The following is a 19052-nucleotide window of genomic DNA, read 5'->3' on the forward strand; positions in this document are numbered from 1 at the left end:
CAGACTCAGATTGTAGCTTCTGCTCTACCATGTAGTAGTTGGACTACTCTGCATGGTGTTAGAAAAAGAAGGGTCTAATGTCATTAAGACATATTTATAGTTGGTTTATTTTGTGCATATAGAGAAGAAGATCAATTTATAGGGTTGAGATTTTTTTTTTTTTTTTTTTTTTTTTTTTTTTTTGTTTGGTTCTTTTTTAAGATGTAGGAGATAAAAAGAAATTGAATTCTCCCTTGGAAGAGAAGAATTTGTTTCATGGAAGTATTAACCATGCTTCAATAGTAACATAAATCTCCTGTTGAATTTCTCAATTTAAGCAAATGATAAAGTAATCAAATTTAAAACTTCAGATGAACTGATGAGTCTCTGGGTATCATATCTCTGTTTGCTAACATACAACATGAAGAATTTAAGAAGTTTGACTCTGCACACAGGTTGCATGTGAGAAAATACTTTTCACAGAAGAGCTGTACAAGATATTTATGGTCTCCAAAGAAGGGAAAATACAGTCCACAATTCAAGGAACTTTAGTTAGTAAACAAAGTTTATTCCAAAATATGCAACAATGGAATAATGAAGCATAATGAGTGTTAGATACTTTTCCCAGAAGCTGTATGGGTCTTGCATGAAAGGTGATATACAGAGCTCTCATAAGATTTTTCTGGCATGTACTTTTTTCTTCTTTGTTTCCCTTAGCACAGGAAAACATCCATTAGTGATTCTAATCATGAACCTGTTGTGTTCTCTTCCTCCTTAACATGCCCTAAAGAGTTGAAATTGCTTGCTTTTTAAATGCAAGACTTCAGAGAAACTGATTGGATTTTAACAGTATTCACTGAGAAAATGTCTTGAGGTAGATTCCATTAAATTTAATTGCTGCCTCTCTTACTCTGCCTTTGTTAGAGTGTTGTATGACTTGGGAAAAACAATTTGAGTCTGTGCTGTGTTCTAAGCTGTTGTTGAGACTTGAATGGAAAATACCAGACAGATGTCTGTCTATTAGGAACTTGACCTGCAAATAAAATATTTGGAATGTGTACATTTATTTGTATAGTAATGACAGGAAGCCCCTTGTGTATGAAAGGGCTCAGTAGGATGATCCAGATTTGAACACTTCTATTGCTGCAAGTGCATGGTCTGGTAGTGATTAATGTCAGTATCCATTGGAGGCCTCTTCCTAACCCTGCAGCACTTGAAAGAAACACATTTGGTGAATTGTCCAATCTGACATCACAAAGCAGACATACTCTCCAAGTGTTCTCACTCAGTTCAGTGATGATCTGTCTTGTTGGTTGTCAGTGAAATAAGGTATTGTGAGTTTATTTTAGGAACAGCAGTAAAAACTGAGATCCATATTTTGCTGAAATACTGAACAGTAAATCAGAGTTTCTTCTTTGCAGTAGTGGGCAACATAAAAAAAAGAATTTTTATTACTGAATATTTATGTAGTAATGTCCTCATATCTAGAGCAAGACTTGTTTATCTGAAGTTACTGTGTGAGGTTTTGGCACTGGTGAAGGGAAGGACAATGGTGATGTTGTAAATGCTGATATTTAGCACAGCAAGGACCTCAACTGATTCATGGTACAGTAATCTGGTTCATGAGAGACCTTTTATAATGCCAATAATAACTGGCTAGACTTTGACTGGTTTCATAGGCACTGTCAGAAGCTGAACCCTCAGTGCTGCTACTGTTTAAATCTTTTTTTATGTAGGTAGTGGGAGACCTTTTGATTTGTTAAAGACTTTAAATCTTTTCCAGCTCTGCTGTAAAACATGTCTTCTGGCAAGAAATTATTTGTGACATATAGAACTGAGTAGGAAAGATTTATAAAATGGATTCTAAAAAAGGTCACTGTCATTAATTTAAATTTGTTTCTAACGTTTCAGATTTTTCTTCTTGCCTGTCCCCCATGTCGGACTGCAATGATTCTCTTCAGGTATTCTCTCTTCCTTACTGTATTTCTGTCCACTTGTACAATGTATTTTAGAAGTTAATTTATAAAATACTAAGGGAAATATCAAGTTGGAAAGGCATATTGGCTGGATTGATAAATGACACTTTAAAAAGCGTCAGGGCTTAAATCAGGGTGTTGGGTCCCCTCTCCTTGCTTCTTGTGTTTTGGTGGGATTGGCCTTGCTGATGAATAAGAATTAGCTCAGTAACAGTGGATTAATGCAGATTAAAATATGAGCTACTATAATTTGTGTCATGGGCCTTGAACCTTTTTACCATCCTCAGTAGAAAATGTAACTGGGCCTTGCTGGAAGCCATGCAGGCAGTCTGGGTCTGATTTCAAAATTGTGGATACATGAAGTTAAATAGGCAAAGCAAATTCTCTCTGGCTTGGTTGGGTATTTCTCAGATCTGTGCAGTCTTTTCTAAAAGCCTGCATATTGTTATTAACTTCTGCAGCAGCAGCAGAGCCCAGGGTGCAGCTGAGGGCGCAGCCAGGGTGTCGAGGGGAGGGTCAGGGATTTCCTGGGCACTGGCACTGGCACCATTATGGCATTAAGCTCTGCTCTTCCTTGTCTTAGTCCAGGCAAAAATGGTGCTGGGGGAATGCCTTAGACAGTCCTCCTGCACCTTTTCCCTGCTGTTCCTTGTTTCTGCAGGGATTATGCTGAACAAAGACTCTGTATAAGTATCTCTGTCTTGGAGAGTATGAAAAATATGTTTCCTGTCCAGGAAGTATTTGCTAAAGACCAGTTGTAAAGCAAAGGCCACAATATTTGTTGTTTTTCAGAATGGGTATATCTATTTTCTAACACCCTGACAGCATATAAGTTATATTTGAAAATCTGTTTTAAAACAGTAGTACCTTTTCCTCCCTCAAGTTACTTTTAAATTCCTAGGAGTTTGAAAGACAGTGGTGGGAGACAATTTATTCTTTAGTTTGTGTCTGATGTAAAATAAACTGAAACAGTTCTGATCCCAATTTTCTGTTCCTGTGATCCAACAGTAGTTCAGAAAAAAGATGGCTGAAAGCTATACAAATTATGGAGTATAATACTTTCCTGCATTATACTTTGCTTAGGACTTGCTGTTGCATTTTGATAAATGTAATTATTTTATTTAAGGGACTTCTTTCAAATTCTTAAAGCTTCTTTGAAGCTGTGCATGCACAGCATTAAAGAGGAGTAAAACCCTTTATCAGAGATGCTATATTAAGCTCTGCAAGACAAGTGAACAGCAGAATTCCAACTGTTTAGTAGCTTGCATCATGAACAGGATTATGGGCAGCCCAGGCTTTCTAGGAATCCAAAGCTCATTATAGAAAGCAGTCCTACTTTAGGAAATTCTTTAAGTCTGTATTTAAAGGTAGAGTTTTGTCCAGTTTTATTGCATTTAACAGTGACTTAATTAAAATTCAAGCCTAAATAATTTTTAAGTGTCTTGCTCTTTCATTGAAGAGATACTACATAAAATACATGAAAATATTATTATTTCATTTTATTTCCATGTGTGAAAATAACATCTCATCTCTTTTCTAAGGTTGCAGATGCATATGCTGAACGGGGCCCTCTTAGCATTGCTGTTTCCTGTTGTTAATACACGCCTGGTGAGTGTACTGTGGGTTTCCTTCTCCTTTTGATTCCTTTCTAAAAGGTTATCTTTGGAGAGATGTCAGATGTTTGCTTGCTTGGCCTTTTAAAGTTCATTTTACCAGGCTGTAGACTCCTGGTCACTACAGTGGAGCCAAAATAGCAATCTTGGATTTTGGGATGTTTGTAACTTAGTATGAGAAGAGAGCACTGCTGTATTGAGTGTTAGCTCCATTCTAGCCACTAATGGAGGGAAAACTTGATGGCTTTGAAAGAGGCTTTCACAGGTTAGCCTTGTGGCCTGTGATCAAAATTCCATTTCAGACATTTCAAGCTCTGTAAATGTAAGATTCCTCAGGCTGGAAAATGCCAAATGTTGTTGTTGGCTGTCATTCCCTCTCCCCCAAGATTAGGCACAACAGATTTTTTTTTCCCATGCAAGTTTTCAAATCTGCTGTAAAACTTCAGTCTCCTGGGCAAAAAATTAGCCTGTTGGTGTTCCTAGTGAGATTCTTAAACCCATTGAGATTTAACGGTAAAAGAAACTATTTTGAGTGTGAGTTGAATGATGTATTTCTGAGGATTATTTCAAGAGCTGTTCTCCATGCATACGAGGGGGTGTATATGTATGTATGACTAGATACTTTTAATTTTTTCATATGATTTATCTGCAAAAATCTGTTGTTGCAGCTATTTTAATGTCTGTTTTAAGACAGATATGAGTACTTTATATTTAAGCAAACTACATCCATAATAAAGGGTGAACTAATATTATTAACAAAATGGTTGTGGGCTTCAGACTCCATTTCAGATATTGTTGGTTGATCTCCACTTGCAAGTCTTGACTGTCTAAATAAGATGGAGTATAAACTTATGCTTATGTGCAGTTTGAAATTACATTTTATTAAAACTTGATACCATTGAAGAGGCAACAAATTAATAAAACAAATGTTCTTTTCCTGATAAGGAAAAGTCTTATTTTATATTTAAAGCCATCTCGTTTTTAAGTATATATAATCTTAGGCATGACAAAATTGGTCTGGGTAACTTTTGAAAGAAAAAATGTTGAAGTATTTAATAAATTATCAGCTTATATTTTCTCTGCCATTATCACAGATCTCATTTATATTAGGGCAGTGGTGATTAAACAAGAAAGATACAGACTACTTATAAAATTGTTCCTGTAATTTGGAACAGAGTAGCCAAAAGATACTGTCCAAAAGTAAATATTTTTGGAATAATTACAACTTTAGACATTTTTGGCCTAACAGCTTCTTGCCAGGCTTTTCACTTTTCCATGTTTCTTCTGGCACAGGATATGTGGGTGATGTTGTACAGCACTGCCTTGATCAGACTCTCTCATGGCAGACACACATTCTGCTCCACAGCTCTCACTGTGGTTTTAACACCAACATTGTCCTGAAACAGGAAATGTCTCCTAAAACCTAGTGGGAATTAAAAAAAATAAAAAACCTCAATTTTTTTCTAAGCTGGCTGCTCTGGTTTTTTAATATCTAAGTGGAAAACTTTTGATTCAGTCATTCAGAATGAGAGACAATCATTGCTTCAGCAGATGATGGATGTTTTAGTGGGTATCAGGATTTGGGCTGTGTTAATTTGTTCAAAGTAATTTCCACAACACCTCTTACATTTTGTGGCAGAGTCTGTTAGGGTCATGTGTTTTTGCTAGCAATTACATTACTTAATGAAATGCAAATGTCTTTTTGGAAATATGCTTCACTGTTAAGTTATCCTGAAGTGGAAGCTTCTGGCATAATTTCATGGTTTCCATTTTCTTGTAATGTATCTCTTAATTTTTTGTAGTTGTTTTTTTAGAACCTCAGTAATTTCAAAATTCTTTTAAAATAGTAGTGTATTGCCAGTGAAAATGGAGATTTGACATATTCACTGAAACTACAGTAGGAAGTTTCTACATTCTTTTATTTTAATCTTGCAGTCAGACTATGCTAAACAATGCAGTTAAAAATCTTGTTGCACTATAACAGGCACTTGGGATGGTGTTCAAAAAATGTAGTCTGAAAGATGAGGTCAGTTTATTCTGTTCTTTCCAAGAAAACATTCTCCTGCCTTGGCGTGAGGTTGAGGTGCCAACAGTTAACAGACTTAAGCAACAGATGCACCCACTTGTATTTGTTTAGCACCCAAACATTGCAGTTATTTGCTACATTATTTGCCATGTGCTGATGAAATTAAACTCTGTGCTTTGGGATAGACATTGGATAAAAAGATAAAACTGTTTCTTGTCCAGTCAGTGCTTTTGTGAGCTCTTCTTATCCCTTCAGAAATAAAGGAGAAGAAGATGCTGAGGGAATTGGCTTGTTAAGCTCCCAAAAGGAATCCAGCAAGGTTTAAGAGGATACACAGGAGTAGAAAGATTTCTTTTTATATTCTATGGCACACAGTGTAGGTCCTGATAACCTCACTGTGCATGTAAATTCATTTGACTGCCACAAAGATTCAGACTGTTTGCACAGTAACTGGGTCTGCTGGAGCTTTCATGTTGCATTAATCAAATGTTAAAGAAAGGTCTTTCCACTGGTTTAAAAGTGGGAATTTTTTGCAAGCTGATGTCCTGAAAATGTTCATATAGATAAAGTAAAAAACAGGACATGTCCCAAAAATGTTGGATACATGGGTATCAGCTCACATGGCTGAGATGGTGCACTTTTAATGTTTCCAGAAGCTGCTGTGTTCTATTATTAGAACTATTTGGCCTGAGAGATCCACATTCTAAACCTGTGTTAGGAGTAGAATCATACTCTGAGCAGGACTTTGAGTGCATTCTGTGTATGCTCCAATCATTGGCTGCTGTATTGCTGCTGATTGTTAGAGAAATAATTCACTGCACTCAATAGCTGGCCTGTAATGGCTGTGCCTGCACAGCAGAATGGAATAGGTTTGGTAGCACATTGTCATCTCTAAACTGGCTTAATCTGATTGGCACAGGGAAAACAACAGGAGCAGTGGGGGCTGTTGAGAGATGGTGGCTGGTAGGTGATAAAGCCAAAGTTTGTGCATATTTGGGCACATGTACATGCTATGTGCATTAAAATGGTATGAGTGTGTCATTTACTGATAATGTCTAAGAAGGTGGCTGGTACAGTACAGTTTGGTGTTTTTTAGGCTGTTCTGGGTGTCCTACAGGAAAGACCAGAATCTGAGAGTTGAGTCCCTTCTATTCCTTTTCTGCCACACTCTGCAGTCTTTGTAGAGAATGATGGAGGAGGTGCTCTTGCACAGTGCAGTGCTTGAGCCAGGGTATAAATAATTAACAGAGAGTGGAGTGCTATTGTCAGAAACCAGAGCAAAGTGTCAACCTGTGAGCCTACTGAAAACCAACTGCTGTGTCTGAATGTTTAATCTAAATCTTTATGTCCATACTCTCTTGGGGTGAACTCAAAATATCTGACTTCTGGTCTCCACTCTACTGCTGCCTTGAAGAGATTTTTCTAAAGCTGAATTCAGTGCATGGAAAGATCTCATTGTGCTCTTTGGACAGTAGCTGGTTTAAGTTAGAACATGAAGTCTTACTTGTTTTCACAAAGAGATTCTGGAAATCCTTGATTGATGGGCGATCCCTTGTGCCTTGTCTTCATTTCCAGTTTCTCCTCACATGTGAGAGGTGCTTATGCTTTTATTGATAAAACTGTTTATAGACAAGGCACAAGATGCAGGTGAGTTAGTTGCTCAGTGCAGCTTGCTTTTTGTGTTTGTTGTAGCCTGGCTGTACAACTTGAGTGCTTGGTTGTACAGCAGCTCTGCAGCTCTACAGCAGGAAATGCACTTGCAGAATCAGCCAGGCTTCAGAACAAGCCGTCTTTTACAGTGGGAAAAAGATGTTTTGTTTTACACACAAAAAATACTGTCAGCACTACTGCAGCATAACAACTGTTACTCTGTTCTCAGGAGTGTCCCAGCACAGTGTTTGTGTAACAGATCCTCACAACTCCATGGCTGTGGAAGCCCTTTTGACACCACAGATAAATGGAGAATGCTCCTTGGCAGGAGTGAGTGCCTCATGTTGTGGTGTTTATATCAGCAGCAATTGTTTCTGAAGTGGGAGAGGTACAGTTTTTTCTCCAGTTAGGATTTCTGCTTTAGCCCCATCTCAAACAATTTTAATTCCCTCACTTTGCTCTCGGTCTTGTTCAATGAAGGACAGTAGGAAAGGTTCAGATTTAGGAAACCTCACCATTTTCATTAAGTTCTTGCTTTTGCATAGTTACCTTGATTGTGTTTGTTTTGGTACAGAATACTTGGAATGAAATAACCCAACAGATTGTATGGGAGGGCTGGTTCAGCTCAGTCCCTGCAGGAGCTGGCTGAGCACCTTGGAGGGTGCCATCAGGACACAAACAGTGTCCAGTGGGTGAATGCCAGGACTAGCAAAATCCAGTTGTTGTTTTAGAATCTTCTACATTCAAAATAGGATACAAGAACTGTAGTTGAATGTAAAAGATCACTGTGTTATTTACCAACTGTTTGACTACTGGTTAGCAAGAAAATCAAACTCTCTTTCAACCTCTCTTCTGTTGATGTAGAAATTTCTGTAATGTTTCAGTTTCAAGGCTGTGACTTCAGTGTCTCAGAAGAGTCACAGAAAAGGAAGGCTTTTCTCCCCACTCCCTGCTTCCCAACACACAAGCCACAGTGGTAGGTCCTGTGTCTGAATTCTTCTGGCTGGAAAATGACAGAATGAGTCTGCATTTGAACCAAGGTTTTTCATTATTCCCATGAGATTTCATACTTGAGCTATTGTCCAATTTTCAATTCAGAAAAATAACACAACAATGTGGCTGTTCAGCTCTGTAAGTCAGATGCAGTAAAAAGCTGAATTCTGAGTTTTTGAGTGTTTTCTACTACTATTCAGTTCTGTTCAGTTTTAAATGTGTTGCTTTAGTGTAATAAATAGATATAGGCTAAGGTACTTATAGATGGGAGTAACTTTCAAATACAGTGCATCCCCTTTTCTAAGTGATAAAGAGCTAGAAATAGTTGGGTCTGGATTAGGAGGCTCAAACACTAAGATATGGTTCAAGTTATTTTTAGTATTATTTTAGGTATCTGACTTCTTAGAAGAGAAGTTACACTAATTCAAATAAACACACAAATTACTAATTGTAATTTCCCAAAAGTTGGCAGCAGGTGAGAAATACCTGATTCATTATTAACTGGTAACTTTCTTAAACGTAATTTGCAGCTTGTCTTTAAAACCAATAAATGACTGGTCATTTTATATTTTAATTTATATTTGGTCAAGCTTAGCAGTTCTGTACATGCATGCAGGTGGTCTTCTGATTTTTTTTTTTTGCACAGGCCTCCTCTTACATTACTTTATATATATATATATATACTTTTATATATAAAAGACCTTATTTATGGAATTCTCTCACAAGGTGGCAAGTATCTTTTCTTTCTAAAAAGACTTCTATGCTGTGGGGGGGTGTGCATAATTTCTGATTTAATTATTTAAGTGGTTTGCATTGTTATTGGTAATTCATGCTAGCAAAGAAAGGGAAAGAGCAACCTTATGTTACTCCTCCTTTGTTGTGCTTCTGGCTAATTTTGGGAATTACCTACTGGAAGTGCTGTGTTTGTGTTAAGGGGGATGGAATGGGCACAGTTAGCTGCACTTTCATGGCACTGACCATTAATGTTTGTTATTATACATAGGTGATCAAATAACTGAACTGAAAGCATTGTCATGGGTTGGAAAGAGAATTGTTCTTTGGAACTTTGTTGTTAATGGTGAAAAATACTTAAAAGTATTTTCCTTATCCCACAGCTTCCATTTGAAACAGAGATTTATTACATCCAGCATGTGATGCTCTATGTTGTGCCCATCTATCTGCTGCACAAGGGAGGTAGGTAGGCATTTACTCCCCATGGATTGAACTGGTCCTGTGGAATGAAAACACTGTTCTTACTGCATAACAGCAGTTTTATTCTTACACTTTTTAAACCAATTTTCTCTGTTTTTAATTTATAGTTCCTGATGTTCTAGTGTTCTAATGTTGGGAGTTTTAACCCAGGTAATGGGTTGTGTCAGGCACTAAACAAAAAATTTTAAAAATGGTCTTTTCTTTTGCCTGAAGGCGTATTTAGAATGTATTTGTACAATGTGCATTGTCTTCTTGAGCAGCATCTCTGCCATCTTGCAATATTCTCAGTTGTTGGTGGGATGTATTTGTAAGATTTTTACCTTCTTGGATGTCTCTTGAGAATTACTGAACTCAAAATAAACTAAAAAAATTAGTTGTCTAGTTAGATAAATCCCAGAAATTCTGAAGCTCCAGTGGAATGTAGTGACATGTATCACTGAAATGAGCTAGATTGCTTATCTCTTCTAACAATATTACTGTCTTGCATTCACTTATGCCATAACAGCTCAGTAAGTCTGGGAATCCTAGATTGTTCCCTGGCCAGTGATTTTTCCAGTTCTGGATCCTCCAAGGGCATGCACTGTACATTCAGCTGGTGTGGTGCTCTGCCCCCCTCTAGTGCTGACATGCCTCTAGCTGCATTTTCTACCAGAGCTGGATTGTTCCTTCCAGGAAATAAAATATGATCATTTGTGTCCACATGTTCAGTAGCCTTTAATGAAAGCCCTGAGGATGTGATGTCAAGCAATGGGATGCAGTCAGGCTCTTCCTTCCTGCTGAATCCATTGTGTTTTATACCAGTGGTCACTTACAATCCTTCACCCTCTTTCACTGTAACCTTTGTGTTGCAGTGACCTGATTGCACTGTGACCTGCTGAGTGAAATAAAAAAAAAATTATTCAAAGGAAAAGTGAAGTCTTGTACTTAAATAGATGACTCTTTTTTAATCAGGGAAATATACCGTCCATGTTTTAATTTTAATCCACCCTTGACAGGCTAAAATTCAAATAATGCCAAAGTACAGGGTAGTTGTAGGAGTTACACAAACTCATAATCTTTGCAGGAGGAGGGTGAGGAGCAGGGGGCAGAAAACGTCAGCAGCCATGGAGTGAACTGTAGGTAGTGACAAAGCTCTTGTGATGTCAATAAATCACTTGGTGGCCTTGGAGTTCCCATCTGAGATCACTCTAAGACAGTCCTTTGCTTTAAAAAGGCTTGGCCTTGGATGATGCTTGATGTGTTCTTTTAAGAACACTTTTGGTGGTTTAGCTTTTTGCTTGTTGTGAAGTAGAGGTTCTCAGGGTTCTTCAGGACCTGGGACTGACAAGAACTGGATTTGCAGTTCTTGTGAAGGGTTTGATGTTGGACACTTGTCACCCTGGCTCAGTATTCTGAACCCCTGCCCTGTGTTTATGTACAGGTATTTGCTGCCATCTAACGTTCACGTGATGGCAGTGGAATTGCTGAAAGAACTTTGTTGGCTGAACCTGTCAATTGAGATTGCTCTGGGCTGTTTAACGAATTTCTTATCCACTTGGCTCCTCATCACCTGACTGGCTGTAATTAACAAAACACCCATGAACTTCTGCCACAGGTGACATAATGGATATTTTTGGTGGAAAAATTATGTAGCCTAACATATTTGTTAATGTTAATTCTGTAATTTCACTAGCACCTCTGTTTAAGTACCTTCTGAGTAGTCACACAGGCCTTTGTCATGAGTTCTGTATCTTGTGAAAATTGCCTTTTCATCACTGACATTGATCAGCATGAAGCTTGATTTCAGTATTGTAAATAGAAATTTCCATCAGTGAATCTGTAGATTATGATTGAGAGAAGTAATCGAAGGGTGGAAAATTGAAAAAAATGAAAAGGAAAGGATTGTATTTGGAAAAATATACTACTTCAGTTTTATTGAGAATCTGACTAAATTATTGGTGACCTTGATAGGATCCAAATGTTTCTCAAAGATAGGGTGAGCAGAACACCTGAAGCAGAGTGGATTTCAGGCTCAGGCTGTAGAGAACTGCACCCTCAAGTTTGCTTGCAGTACTCTAATCAGGTATTGCACCAGCCATGCACACACATCCAGCTGCCTGCTGAAGTGTTTCCTCTTTGAAAGGAAACTGGTGACAGTAAGCAAGGGCTGTAGTAATTTATTTTCTGTCTTTTCCTGCTACTTATTACAGTGGTGCAGACTGGTCATGCTGCACTGGCAGCCTTCATGTCCTTCCTGACCCTGTAAGAGAGGGCTTTGCCACACTCAGCAGCACATGGATGAGAGAGGAGTTTGGAGCTCAGCATTCAGTGTTACACAGGGAACTCACTGGAGCTCAAGGACATGGATCCCTTTTGGGGATTAAAAACTCCTCTTCCCTCTCACTCCTCTCTGTACTGAGGGAATATAAACTTCCATACTTCCCTTTCTTAATATATTTTCTTCCTAAGTGCATATATGCATGTATACATAGCACGCATACCAGGCTAGACAAATTAAATGCTTTTACACCATGGCTCATCTGTCTTGGCAGCACTAAGAGGCTCTCATGCAAAATAGATGTAGTGTGGATGTAACAAGCCAGCACACAAGATTCCTACCCCAAGTCAGTTCTTACATAAAGTGTATCTGCAGTTGGCACTTTTATTTTACTGGATGAATCTCACCTTGTGTCACCTGCCTCCCAAAATTGCAGTATGCATCTGAGCGGGACACAGCATTCCAGAAACTGCTGGAGGAGTTAAACCAGACCTGGCAGGTCGCTGTTTTCTCTTGTCCTTAAAAAGTGAGACTCTGAGAGACCTTCAGTGGGGTCAGGACAGCTAAGTTCTTAAACTGTGTATTCTTAAAATAACAAAAAGAAATCTAGCTTGCACTACTTCAGGTTTAGAGACTGATGATGATGACTCTTGTTTCTGACTGTTTTAAGCTTGTTTGGTTAGGTTCTGCAATGGATTTGACAAGGTCAGGTGTGCACCTTATTTCAGAACATCAAATCATATTGAAAGTTAATCAAGGTGGAATTGTTATTTCCTTAGTGCAGTGATCAAACGATATTCTAATTTACATTATTCCACAGCAGACTGAAATAAGAGTGAATTTGTAGCAGCTCCCTAGAGCTCAGGAGATAATCTGCCCTGTGTTTTGATATCCCCAGTGTTATTTATTTGAGTTAGTAAACTCCAGTAGGTAGAAGAGGCTGTTGCTGTTGAGGTGCTTGGGATTCTGTGGCTGCAGGGAGTGATGCTGAGAGTCTGTCGGGCAGGGGGTCTGTCCTGCAGTTGTGGGCAGGTCTGTCCTGCAGGTCTGTCCTGCAGCTGGGGGCAGGTCTGTCCTGCAGGTCTGTCCTGCAGCTGGGGGCAGGTCTGTCGGGCCGGTCTGTCTTGCAGCTGGGGGCCGGTCTGTCCTGCAGGGCCGGTCTGTCGGGCCGGTCTGTCCTGCAGCTGTGGGCAGGTCTGTCGGGCCGGTCTGTCCTGCAGCTGGGGGCAGGTCTGTCCTGCAGGTCTGTCCTGCAGCTGGGGGCAGGTCTGTCGGGCCGGTGTGTCCTGCAGGGCCGGTCTGTCGGGCCGGTGTGTCCTGCAGGGCAGGTCTGTCGGGCCGGTCTGTCCTGCAGGGCCGGTCTGTCGGGCCGGTCTGTCCTGCAGGGCCGGTCTGTCGGGCCGGTGTGTCCTGCAGGTCAGTCCCTCAGCTGCGGGCGGGCCCGGCGCTGGTGTCGGGGGCTGCGCTGCGCAGCACGGCCGGCAGGCGGCGCTGTGCCCGGCGCCGTGAGGGAGCTCCCGGTGCGGACCGCAGGAAATGCCCTCGGTGAGCCGAGCCGGGCCGTGATGGCCTTGTGAGGGCCTGGCAGCCCTGTGCGCTGCCCCCGTGTGTCTGAAGGGCTGATTTGGCGCTAAATAAATGAGTTGTGTGCTGGCAATAGAAGCAGAATTTTCTTCTCAGGCAGGTGGTGTATATAAGCAGAGAAGAGCCGGTGTCTGACTGAAGTCCCAAAACCCTTTTCTTTGTTGATCTGTTCTCAAAGGTGGCACCAGAAGAGAAGCTCTGTGGTATTGTCACACAGTCAGTTGAAGCTGTTGATTTTATTTTCCTTTTCTCCCTTCTCACGGAAGATGTCCCTGCTGTGCTCGGCAGCTCCCTCAGAGCAGGGAGCGCTCCTGACCTCAGCATGGCCTGGGCTTGGCAGATGCAGCACACAGATACCAAGTACACATGAAAGGATCATTTTTCCTTTGGTTGTAAATTAAGAAAGTGCAATTAAAACACTCAAGTTATGTTTTCCATTGGCTGTTAGGACCATATTTAAAGACCTTTTTTTAGCTGTTGCACCCTCTGTCAGCCACTTTCCCACTTTGTGGCACTTCCCTGCCTTTAGCTAATTCTTTCCTTAGCTTTCTAAAGGAGTTATCAAGCAGTCTTTATTATATACCTTTAGTAGTAATCCAGGAGAAATATCACTTCATATTTTGATATACTAAGGCTGTCTTAAATCTAGTCCATCTTGATCTTTATTGAAATACTTGATAATGTGTGATACAGCTCTTTTGCTGAAACTGAATTACTTAGATGCCTATAGACTCTTGCATGTTATTTCCCTACTCTGCTTCTGCAATTCCATGTTCTATTGCAGATTTCTCTACCTGCTGAATGCCCTGTATTAGACATAAATGTGTGGTTTGCTGTTGAGCTGTGCTTGTGCCATGGCACCTTGTGTGCTGTTACTCTGGCTGCAGCCTCTCCTGTAGCTTGAATATTTGAGAATAATCTTGTTTGATGATTTAAGAGAGATGAAGAGGAAGAGATGTGTCCCTGTCCTGAGACCCTCTGAGCTTTATGTGCTGGGCAGTTACAGTTAGTTTGAAAAATGAAATATCTCTCCAGGAGATGGAGAAATTTATAAGGGCAGGTGCCAGTATCTGGAAGAACTGCTACTATATGAAGGTAGAGAAAGAGTTACTGCTGCTGCTCTATGGAATATAAAAAATGATTCCTGAGAGAAGCAGGTACTGTAAGAGCTCTGTCTGAGCTGGTTCTGATGAGAGTAGCTGGCACTGAGGGGAAACAGAAACCTCCTGGCATAAGGCACTAGTTTGAAACCTACACATGGAGTCAGAACAGCTGTAGGGGAAACATGGATTTCAGGATCAACCTCTTGACAACATTTTTTTTCCTGTTTTCCCCTGGAAAGGAAGCTTTATCTCTAGGCTAGCTCAATAGGCCACTCAACTGGAATTAACCCTCTGATAAAAGGAAAATAAATTTGCCCACACATTTTTGTAAGCTTGAAAATGAAAGAATTGTAATAGTTGCTCTGAGTTTTGGATTAAGCAGGTCTTATAATTGTAAGACAACTGAGTGTGCAGCACTGGAAAACTCATAAAGCTCTATCAAATGTAGTGGGAATGAAAGCAAGACATTAAAGAGATTATTTTAAACCCTACTAAATTAAAAATTGGTACTATATTTAGATTCTAATTCTCTAATTCAAACAGAGGAGTAATTTTCTCCTGCATTATGTTTTCACAGAAACACAAAAGGAGTATTGCTTTCTATTAAGTTGGGTTCAAATTTTCAGAAGCCTGGGTATTGAGAATTTTAAATGAAAATAATAGTTCATAAGAACATTTGAACAAGCACATTGTGGGGAGGGAACAGTGTAAAAATGCCATCTCTTTGTTGATCTTTAGTTTTTTTAAAGCCATGCTTCCATTTCCTAGATGGCAAAATGATCAATTTGGCATATTCAATGTCAACAAAGTCTTGTTCAGAAGCAGATGAAGAACCCAAAACTCTGTTCAGTCTATATGGAATCCTTCATATCAATGCTACTGAAGTAATGAAGTGTGATTTAAACTGATTTAAATTTCAACACAGGAGCAAACATGCAGCCTACCTGCATGGCCCCAGCTGGCAATGGTCTCAGCTGTCTGGGGAGTGAGTGTTTTTGAGAATGAGATCAGTGCCAGACTGGCACTTGGACTACATTTCTGTAAGTGCTTCATGTATAAGAACTGCCCATGATCCTTCATAAACAGAGTGAAACTCTCTGCTCCCACCCACTGAAATTGATTTCCTATGCAAGCAGCAAGAAGCTCTTGCCAAAGCCAACAGAGGCCCTTCAAACAGCCACTCAGCTGGCTCTCAATTTTCCTGTTTGTGTTTTTCTTTTAACGGACTGTACTCTGGAAAACAGACCACACTGCTCCATTAAACAGCAATCCATTAAATAGCAGGGCTGTACAGTAATAAAATCTATAGTGGGTATTTATATAATGAGAAATGTACAGAAAATATCCCAGGTACGAATTCTAAATTAGTTTCCCAAAGCACACTGTGGAATCTAGAGTGCTCCAAAATGTTTTTGTGTGGAGGTCAGTGATTCCTTTTTGTCCTTTGATGTCCAAATAGTGCCACTGCTGAAAATCACACCATTATTTTCAGGATTCCAAAGTCTAATAAGGAGGGATATTTTTAGTAGGAAGCAAGGCCAAAAATCTGTCGAGAGCAAAAGTTGCTGATGTATTTTTTTTAAATTTTGCAACAGAGCAAGGATGTAGCAGAGGGAAATTCCTTGCTGGGAGAACCTGAACAGCTCTGCTAAGGGACCTCTGAAATCCCATTCCCTGATTAGACTGAAGCTGGACATGAGAAGCCTGAGTTCAAAGCCAAATTGTGCCATGGATCTGTGTTGTCATCTTGTGCAATTTCCTTAGTCTTCTAATGACTGTTGTCTCCCTCCAGTCTCATTTTATAGCTGGGGTCACTTGTCTGTATTGGCATTTATACCCTACCTGCCCTGTAAGTCACCTGGATGTGGAGGTGTCTGTATTTTAGCTTTCCTGGGTGCTCACCCCTTTAGACTCACCAGGCTTTGTCAAATACTTTTGAAATAACACAGGCAACTGCCAACAGAAACCTAATTTGGTTCAGCACTGCTCAGCCAGGTCCCAGGAGCTGCTTTGATACCTTATTTAAATTTCATGTTGTGTTTTGTATCTAGGTTAAACATGCACCTAAAACTGCAAGGACAATATAAATAAATTTTGCAAGTCAAGCAGTGTTTTCCTTACAGCAGAGGAGGGAGTACAAAGAGTTTCTGTAAAGCTTGACCAGGTCACCTAAAGTTGGTGCAGCCAGAAATAGAGCCATGATCTCCTGCACTCTGACACCAAGGCTCATTCCTCCTGCTCCTCTTCTCTCTGTAATGAAAACCATATTCAAGGTGGTGTCACCTGTCTGATGTTTTCAGGCCATGGAGTTTAATGAATATCATTGCTGTCTAAGTCAAGACTTCTGTACTGTTTCCTAAATAGGATGCCAGCTCAGCTCACACTTGCTAAGTGCATCCCAAGAATTACTGTTGGGAATTTTTTCCCTTTACCTGCAGAACTCAAAGTGGTTCCTGTAGCCTTCTCTTTGCCCTTTGGTTTTACTTGCTGTTCAGGCACTTCTGGCCTTCACCTTCCCACTGTCTAAGCCTTCCAAGCTGCCCTGTGCATTCCAAGTAGCTCCTGTGCCCAAATGTGTCATGGGCTCCCCAAGTGTTCTTGGGAGTGGATGTGCAGTTTTAGACAACAGCTTGTAGGTGGTTTTGAATCTGTAGCACTCACCAAATGCTATTTAATTGACCTTATTTCAGGTAGCTACTGCAAAATCAATTTGAACTGGCATGATGGGTACAAATTATGGAAGGAAACTAGAGAGAAAATAATTTTGAAAGGGCCACAGAGCTTGAGGAAGCATTGCTCTAGAGACCTTAAACTTGAGCTGGGATGCAGCATTAAACAGTGATGTGGTCACAGCAGTTACTTGTATTTATCTCCACAGGGTGATGGAGATAAATATTATGGAGATATATATATATAATGGATATATATATATAACATTATATATATTATGGAAATATATATAATATATATTATATGTATAATATTTTATATTATATAAAATAGTGTATAATGTATTTTGTATAATGTAATTATAATGTATATTATATGTGATATAAAATATATATTATTATAATAATTATATCTCCATCAGTATAAATATGATAGAGATAAATGAAGATTTCCTAGCAGCTGTGGTCTGGTGGGTGCTGTGGTAGCTGCTCTGCATGTGGAGTTATTTAAGTTCCCAGCAGCCTGGTGCAGTGCATGCTGAAGGGTTTCATTGCTTGGTAATTACTGAGTGTGCTGGTCAGCCAAGGCCAGTATCAATATTGCACTCTGTGCTCTAAGCTGTCCTTTGAGTACTGAATACATGTTCCAGTATTTAATAATATCTAATGGATCAGAGAGCAGATAAAGGCAGATAAAAATTGCCAGTGTATTTTTATAATCCTCTGAAACTCTTACAGCAGCCAAACAGCGTGACATTGTGCATCTTTCTTTCGTGTTCTGAGGCTGTTATTAAAGTCATAAGGAAAATAATATTTTCCCACATATCTTACAGTGCAATTTTCATGTCTGCTAGTAAGAGTCTAGAGAACTCTGTAAACTGGTTTTGTTCTTACCATATGAAATTTGAATATTTAATTCCCAAGATAGTCTTGTATCTATGAGTACTTTTATTAAATCTGATTCCCTTGGTACATTCTAGATCAGGGAACATTGTGTTTTGTCAGTAAAGCCTGGTTTTGAGAGGGTTGGAATAATAGAGAAAGGTTGGAATAATATATCTGCTACTTCATTTGAAGGGAAAAAGTATTTTACAGTATCTGTGATATCTACTGATTAGAAAACTGTTTGTAGTGTATATCTGAAAATATCCCCACAGCAGCTTTAATTTAAAAGCACAGCCTGTCATTAATGGATTGAGCACCTGATACAGCTTTTCTGTTCCTTGGCACTATTGGTGCAAGTTCCCTTTTAATAGTTAACCATAAAATTAGGAAATGACAATTAAGCTGTGCTCTAATAAAGGCTGTGCAGGACCTGCTGCTGCCTAAGTCAGTTCTGTGCGTGCTGAAATCATAATCCCTGCAAGAAGCAGGTGTTTAAGTATAAATAACCCGATTTTTAAAAAGATTTATTGTACACCATTATTGCATTTATTACTTCTGTGGTAGAAGGAAGAATGAAATAAAAATCATTGATGGTGAAAAATAGATTTAGTGAGGTAACATATTGTACATCTCACTGCTGGACAGGGAGGAGGGAAGAAGCTGATCAGGATGCTTCAGGTAAGAAATAAAGCTCTCAGCTATTAATTACTGTAATGGTATTGAGGAGGTTATCAGCTCAAGGCAGATGTCCTGCCATGCAGGAGAGAGAGGATTATGCATTGGGAGTGTGGTGGGCACAGCAGTGCAGTGAACATGAATGTTTTCCTTTCTCTTCAAGGTATCTACACCCCTGAACCGCTCTGCAATTTCTGGTGGGCTCTTTTAGCCACGGGGTTCATGTTTGTGTACCATTTTAGCATCCTGCAGATCCTGGGACTGGTAAGTAAAGCCAGGTTAATAAATGGGTAGTCTGCAAGTACATTCAAGTAAAAACACTGAGAAGTTTGAGTGTGCAGGTCTACATGGATAAGACTACTTGCATGCAAATTTTTTGATATGGCTGCTTGTATGCAAATTGCATGTTCTAACAAGCATTTGTATCTTA

General features: G+C 39.6%; 1 protein-coding gene across 4 annotated transcripts in view; it reads left to right on the forward strand.

The window, feature by feature from the left end:
* Positions 1 to 19052, forward strand: part of TMEM164 (transmembrane protein 164) — a 37203-nt gene that overhangs the window by 12497 nt on the left and 5654 nt on the right. For all 4 annotated transcript variants that reach the window (XM_059482875.1, XM_059482874.1, XM_059482876.1 and 1 more), the window contains 4 exons: positions 1891 to 1940; positions 3497 to 3563; positions 9353 to 9431; positions 18786 to 18886. In XM_059482875.1, the coding sequence (XP_059338858.1) occupies positions 1891 to 1940; positions 3497 to 3563; positions 9353 to 9431; positions 18786 to 18886 (297 nt within the window). The remainder of the gene's footprint in view (positions 1 to 1890; positions 1941 to 3496; positions 3564 to 9352; positions 9432 to 18785; positions 18887 to 19052) is intronic.

Source organism: Ammospiza nelsoni, chromosome 15, assembly GCF_027579445.1.
Source record: "Ammospiza nelsoni isolate bAmmNel1 chromosome 15, bAmmNel1.pri, whole genome shotgun sequence".
NCBI lineage: Eukaryota > Metazoa > Chordata > Aves > Passeriformes > Passerellidae > Ammospiza > Ammospiza nelsoni.